This window comes from Nicotiana tomentosiformis, chromosome 11 (genome assembly GCF_000390325.3).
Source record: "Nicotiana tomentosiformis chromosome 11, ASM39032v3, whole genome shotgun sequence".
Classification (NCBI taxonomy): domain Eukaryota; kingdom Viridiplantae; phylum Streptophyta; class Magnoliopsida; order Solanales; family Solanaceae; genus Nicotiana; species Nicotiana tomentosiformis.
Genome location: NC_090822.1, coordinates 64860256 through 64867476, shown reverse-complemented (window position 1 = coordinate 64867476; position 7221 = coordinate 64860256). Strand labels below are relative to the sequence as shown.

The following is a 7221-nucleotide window of genomic DNA, read 5'->3' as shown; positions in this document are numbered from 1 at the left end:
CAGCATGTGAAATATGAGCATCAGAGGCCTGGCGGCTTGCTTCAAAGACTTGAGATTCCCGATTGGAAGTGGGAGCGTATTACCATGGATTTCGTTGTTAGGATCCCACGGACTTTGAAGAAATTTGATGCAGTATGGGTCATTGTGGATAGGTTTATCAAGTCGGCGCACTTCATTCCGGTGGCGTCTACTTATTGTTCAGAGCAGCAGGATGAGATCTATATCAGTGAGATTGTTCATCTTCATGGTGCGGCGGTGTCCATTAATTCGGGGCACGCAATTCACATCGCACTTATGGAGGGTCGTACATCGCGAGTTAGGCACACGAGTTGAGTTGAGTATAATATTTCACCCTCAAACGGACGGGCAGTCCGAGCGCACCATTCAGATATTGGAGGATATGCTTAGCGCCTGCGTTATGGATTTTGGGGTTTTTTGGGATCAGTTCTTTCTACTTGCGGAGTTTGTCTACAACAACCACTACTAATTGAGTATTCACATGGCTCCTTATGTGGCCTTATATGGGAGGCGGTGTCATTCTCTAGTTGGTTGGTTTGAGCCGGGAGAGGCTCGGTTGTTGGGTACTGATTTGGTTCAGGGTGCCTTGGAAAAGGTCAAAATGATTCAGGATCGACTTCGTACAACACAGTCTAGGTAGAAGAGTTATGCTGATCGGAGAGTGCGTGATGTTTCATTCATGGTTTGAGAGAGGGTTTTGCTCCAGGTTTCACCCATGAAGGGTGTGATGAGGTTCGCGAAGAAGGGCAAGTTGAGCCCTAGGTATATCAGACCCTTTGAGATCCTTGAGAGAGTTGGTAAGGTGGCCTACAGGCTTGCATTGCCACCTAGATTAATAGCAGTTCACCCGGTGTTCCATGTTTCCATGCTTCGGAAGTATCATGGTGATCCATCTCATATATTAGATTTCAGCTTAGTCCAATTGGACAAGGATTTGACTTACGAGGAGGAGCCGGTGGCCATTCTAGCATGGCATGTCCGGAAGTTGAGGTCTAAGAGTTATCCTTCTGTTAGAATGCAATGGAGAGGTCAGCCGATCGAGGCAGTTATGCGGGAGTCCGAGTTCGATATGTAGAGTAGATACCCACACCTTTTACCCAGTCCAGGTACCTTTTTATGTCTGTTTGAGGACAAATGTTTGTTTTAGAGGTGGAGAATGTGATGACCCGATAGGTCATTATGAGTTCTAGCTCTTATTTATGTGTTCCGAGACCTTGATTAGCTCCGTTTAGTGTTTCTCAATTTGCGTGCGCAGTCTGTGTCTTTTTCTGGAAAGATTTTATGTGAAAGACTAAAGAAAATATGAAATTTGGTTTTAAAAATAATGTGAGTTGACTACGGTCAACATTTTATGTAAACGACCAGGATCGGTATTTTGACGATCCCTAACTTCCTAACTTCATTTGATGTGATTTGTTGAAAATTAGTAATTTGAAAGTTTAAAGATTTTCGAGGTTTGGCCATAGGTTGACTTTATGGCTACCGGATTCGTATTTCAGTTCCGAAACTTGGTATAGGTTCACTTTACTATTTAAAACTTGTTTGTAAAATTTGGTGCAAAACGGAGTTGATTTGATAGAATTCGGACGCTCGGTTGTAAATTTAAAAGTTCTTGAGTTTCTTTGAAAATTTCATACATTTTGATGTCCGATTCATAGTTCTAGGTGCTATTTTGGCGTTTTTATCGCATGAACAAGTTCGTATGATATTATTACACTTGTGTGAATGTTTGGTTTGGAGCCCAAGGGGCTCAGATGAGTTTTTTGACTGTTGCTGGTGTCTGAGGCTTTGTGCTTCGCGATCGTGAAGGTACTCTCACGATCACAAAGGGGAAACTGGGGCAAGGGAGGATGTTCTTCTACGCGGGCGCAGAGAACCGGTCGCGAATGCAAAGCAGTGGAGGGATTACTCTTCGCAAACACGACCGTTCACATGCGAACGCGATGGGTTAAGGGAGATTCTGGGGGAGGCAGGGGTTACTCTACGCGAACGCAAAAGCCAAGTGGATGAGACCATCACGAACGTGAAGGGTTTCCCTCAAACGCGAAGGGTTTCCCGCGAACGCGAAGACCATTTAGGCCGCAATGCTTCGCGATGAACACTTGACGCCCAGTCTTTTAAACAGTCCAAAATCGGGATTTATCCCATTTCTCACCATTTTCAAGTTTGAGCTCGGCCTAGAGGCGATTTTGAAGAGGTTTTTCATAGTCTGGATATTTTTGCTCGATGGTTTTGTCACATTTCATAGTCGCGAAATGCGAGTTTTTATCAATTTGAGTATTGAAAAGAAAAACTAAGTATAAACAAAAAAAAAGATGAATTTGCAGTGACTTTAAGAAAATCATTTCTTTTATTTCATCAAAAAGAATGTCTGAGCGTTCAAGATGTACCTGGCACTGGTGACACTTCTACACATACATGATGCAGTCAGTTTCCATGGTCATCCAAAAATACCCTGCCCTTAATATCTTCTTGGCTAGAACAAACCCATTCATGTGAGGTCTGCAGGTTTGGCATGTATCTCTTAGAGCAACCTAGATGCTTCCTTGGCATCGACAGATCTTAGCAATCCCAAGTCAGGAGTCCTTATGTACAAAATTCCTCCGCTATAAAAGAAATGGTTAGATAACCTCTGAAGTGTGTGCTTCTGAGTGTGTGTAGTATTTTTTGGGTATTCTCCTTTCTCTAAATACTCCTTGATATCGTGAAACCATGGATTTTCATCGAACTCTTCTTCAACGTGAGCACAGTAAGCAGGCTTCTTGTGGATTTCTATTGGGATGAGATCAATATAGTTCTTGTCTGGATGTTGTATCATGGAAGATAAAGTGGCCAGTGCATCTGCTAACTCGTTTTGGATTCTAGGAACATGCTTGAATTCTATCTTTGTGAACCATTTGATTAGATCCTGAACATAGTATAAGTATAGCAATATCTAGGTATTTTTGGTGGCCCACTCTCCGAATACCTGATATATTAGCAAGTTTGAATATCTGATTACCAGTAATTCATGTCGATGGCCAATTTGAGTCCCAAAATGCAAGCCTCGTATTTTGCCATATTGTTGGTGCATGGGAACCTGAGTTTGGCGGATACCGGATAATGTTGACCGGATTCTGATACTAGGACAACTCCAATGCCCACTCCCTTGAAGTTCGCGGCCCCGTCGAAGAACATCCTCAAACTGTCATATGCCTCGGTGATATCCTCTCCTATGAAGGACACTTCATCGTCAGGAAAATACATTTTTAATAGTTCGTATTCTCCGCTCACAGGATTCTCTTCTAGGTGATCGGCCAATGCCTTCCCTTTGACCACTCTAAAGACCTTAGCTTTGATTTGCTTGGTAACCTCCTCTTTTCTTCAAACTCATGTCTTGCTTGAATTTTCTAAGTTTCTGCTTTACCGGTGGACACATACGGTTGGTAGGTAGCTTGTGGGCTACTATGGATATGCTCAACCATGTCATGTTGTCATAGGACCACGCAAAAATGTCCTCATATTCCTTGAGAAATTTGATATACTCTTACCTGTCTGACGATGATAGATGAATGCTAATGCGAGTTTCTTTGACTGTTTTGGAATCCCCTAAATTAAATGCCTAAGTATCTTCCAGATTAGACTTTGGTTTGTTTTCAAAATCCTCTACTTCTCTGACAATTTCCTTGTCTATTACGTAGTTTTCCCATTCTTCTGAATCGCTTTCATCGTGTTGCATTGTCTCAGTACATGTCACAGTTGTAGATTCACTAGGATAGGTAATAATTATGTTTAAAAGAATGCAGAGAGATATTAATATAAATAAACGAAAGGCAATGATTAATTAAAACTTAAAATTGTCATACAAATATGACTCGATGTCTAGAGTATTTATTTCAAAACAAAATACTGAAATGTCTTAAATGATAGAAAACAATTTAAAAAGGAAATCATGCTAGTTCCGCCAAAGCTACCCAGGTGCTCGGTGAGCCCGAGATGGTGCAGTGGTCCAGTTCCTGAGAACAACTCCATCTCCCACTGTCTGGATGGTAAGGTCTTCCTCTTCCTCCTCCCCCTCCTCCAAGATTGCACTGCAGTCCATATCTTCCTCGTTCTGAAACAGGCTCCTCATGCCCGCTAAGATCTCATCTTCTTCAGAACCCCAAATCACCTTAGCCTTGCAGAATGTCTGGTGTAGCAGTGGTATGGGTTTAGGCAATGGGTAAGGTATTTCATGCCATGGTGGTGACCAATCCTCATATTCTTGCACAATGTATTCGTACCCGAGACCAAAGGTTGTACCCTGAGTGCGTGGTCTCTTATCCCTTGAAGCTTATGACCAAGACCCTTGCCTGGTTAATAGACTAACCACAACCGCATTCTTAACACCTTGTTGCTCTACCATTATCCTTTCTCAACCGTATTTATCCGCTCGATACTATAAAATATTTCTCCTCTCATTTTCCTTCTGTTCTCAACTGCTGGTATGGTTTGGTTGGTATAGATAGGATTGCTTCCATCCCCGTGGATAACTACCTCCTGATGATTCCACTCGAACTTCACGACTTGATGCAAAGTAGAAGCAACTGCCCCATCCATGTGTATCCATGGTCGTCCCAACAACATGTTCTAGGTGGCAGAGATGTACAACACCTGGAACTCGACGTCGAACATGGTCAGGCCTATCTTTAAATTCATATTAATTTCTACAATTGTAGCTCTTTGAGACCCATCGAATGATTTTATGTTCATGCTTCCCAACCATATCTCCGGTATACCTATGCCCAATCTTTTCAGAGTAGTCATAGGGTATATGTTCAGACTTGAACCTCATCAATCAAGACTCGAGCAATGAACTTGTCTTCATACTTCACGGTGATTTGCAAAGCTTTGTTATGACTCAAACCTTTTGGTGGCAACTCATCTTCGTGGAAGGTGATATTGTGTGTTTCCAGCACCTTTCCCCCATATTTTCCATCTCTCCACTAGTGATGGCAACAGGTACATAGGCTTAGCTTAACACCTTCATCAAGGCGTTCTTGTGTGCATCTGAGTTTTGTAACAATGACAAGATGGATATTTGAGCAGGAGTTTTGTTTAGGTGATCAACAACAGAATACTCCCTCGCATGTATTTTCCTCCAAAGATCATCAGTACTTGTTTCCATAATAGGTGGTTTTAGTGCAATTTCCTTACTTGTTCCCCCGAGATTTTCTGGCATGTAGACCCTGCCTGTTCTAAACATTCCCTGGGCAGCACCCATTTCTTCCATCTTGGATCTTCCTTTCCTTCTTGCCTCTTCCACATAATCCCATGGAACATCGTCAAGCTGGTAGGATGGTGATGGAGCTACCATCACAGTGAACGGCAGCCTGGATGTGGCCACTTCAACCTCGAATGGCACCTTAGTTTGCACCTCAATCGGTAAGAGTGTGACAGGGGATTTCATAGAAGTGTCTCCCTCTCGAATAAGACTGATGGATCCTTCCTGGTCCTATTCTTCATCAGTCTCGATCATGTTTACTCCCTCACTGATGGATCCTTTCCTGTGATTGGGAAGGGAGTTATTGCAGACGTTCGATGCATATTCCTTTGTATATATTAACTTGGTGTCAATCAATGTCTGGATCGTGTATTTCAAAATGCGTCATCCCTCAATAGTGTGTCCCTTCATGCTCGAGTGATAGGTATAAGTCTTGTTGGGGTTGACCCATTGAGAAGGATCTTCAATAGCGGCTGCAGGAATTGAAGTGACATAACTAGCGACCTTCAGTCTCCCATACAATTGGGCTATGGGCTTGGCTATAAGGGTGTATTGTCTAGGAGCTCTGTGGCCAAAATTTGGTCCGGTTTTTGGATAGTTCTGACGGGCAGGTGGAGATGAGTGGTAGTATACTGGCAGGGTATTGTAGGTGTGGTAGGTAGTAGCGGGGTAATGGTACTTTGAGGTTGAAGGCTGATATGCTGGTGGGGGTGTTTGATAGGTAAGGGGAGACTTCGGTCCTTGGGCTACCATCACGGCACCCACTTCCTTCTTCTTTGAAATACCTCCAGACGGCAAGGCTTTATTGGTAGCTTGAAGAGCTTCAAAGTTGGTAACCATGTTGCTCTTGATGCCCTCCTCGATTCTTTTTCCTAACTTGATGATGTTGGAGAACTTATGATTCTCTATGACCATTAATATCTCATAGTAATGTGGGTCCTGATCTCTGACGAAGAACTTATTTATTTGTTCCTCTTCTAGCGGCGGCCTCACCTTGGCATCTTCTGATCTCCAACGGGTGGCATACTCACGAAAGGTCTCCGTGGTTTCTTCTTGAGATTCTGGATATAGAAAATATTTGGTGCATATTCTGTATTGAACATGAATCTATCCATAAAGTCGGACTCCATACCCATCCAGTTAGGCCACTGCATTTGGTTCTGACTGATGTAACAGGATAAAGCATCCCCAGTAAGACTTCGCATGAACATCTTCATGCGGATTTGCTCATTCTTGCCTACTCCCACGGGTTTATCGCAGTAAGTCCTCAAATGCACCTTGGGATCACCGGTGCCATAACAAATTTCAAACTTTAGGGGTATGTAACCCTCTGGTAGCTCCACATCTGGTTGGATACATAGTTCATAATTCAAACCTTCGATACCTTTCCCTCTTTTGACCTTTGGGTACAGAATATTCATGATGGAGCACTGAGACGTGTACATGCATGCTCCAACTCTACAGAGCGAGTGGAGAAACCAGATAAAATGAAAGTTCATCAATTAGGTCTAGGGTTTCAAATTGGGGTTTTTGAATTCAAACGACGAGAATGGAAACTAGGCTTACTGGCTTCATCTCCTAGGGACAAAGGAGACAAATATACAAGTTGATTTTAATGGACGAAGGAATGGTGTTTCAACCATACAGGACGTGTCTAATCTTTCATATTTGGAGAGCAAAAAGGTGAAACTAGCGGGATTCGGGGAATGGAGGGACATGGAAGGATGATTTGGTGAAGGTCTTGTGACCTTGCACTTATTTGTGCAAGCTTTCTCTGATTGACGGGTTGGAAGAGATGAGAAAAAAGAGATAGAAAGGGGAAATGAAGGTGGCAGAGTTAGGTGAGAATGATTAGGGTTTCTGGGTAATTGGGGGTTGGTCTCTAGGTTAAGTGTTAGGAGATAGAACCTGGACCGTTGATCATTGAGATCAACGGTCCTGATAATTTGTTAATTAGAATT

General features: G+C 42.9%; 2 protein-coding genes across 2 annotated transcripts; both read right to left on the bottom strand.

Annotated features, from left to right (window-relative positions):
- Positions 1 to 2542: 2542 nt before the first annotated feature.
- LOC138901578 (uncharacterized) lies at positions 2543 to 3264 on the bottom strand. The gene is made up of 2 exons (XM_070189351.1): positions 3115 to 3264; positions 2543 to 2926 (listed from the first exon to the last, which is right to left on the bottom strand). Exons 1-2 carry the CDS (start codon positions 3262 to 3264, stop codon positions 2543 to 2545), a joined length of 534 nt encoding a protein of 177 aa, XP_070045452.1.
- A 2985-nt stretch (positions 3265 to 6249) lies between these two features.
- On the bottom strand, positions 6250 to 6681 carry LOC138901577 (uncharacterized). The gene has a single exon (XM_070189350.1). The coding sequence runs from the start codon at positions 6679 to 6681 to the stop codon at positions 6250 to 6252; it is 432 nt and encodes a 143-aa protein (XP_070045451.1).
- Positions 6682 to 7221: the final 540 nt, after the last annotated feature.

Bases quoted from the DNA above. Each gene is read 5' to 3' on its own strand.
- LOC138901577 (XM_070189350.1), bottom strand. From the start codon at position 6,681: ATGAATATTCTGTACCCAAAGGTCAAAAGAGGGAAAGGTATCGAAGGT.
- LOC138901578 (XM_070189351.1), bottom strand. From the start codon at position 3,264: ATGTATTTTCCTGACGATGAAGTGTCCTTCATAGGAGAGGATATCACC. The intron at 2,927-3,114 runs GTATCCGCCAAA...TACTATGTTCAG, and splicing joins AATCCGGTCAACATTATCCG to GATCTAATCAAATGGTTCAC.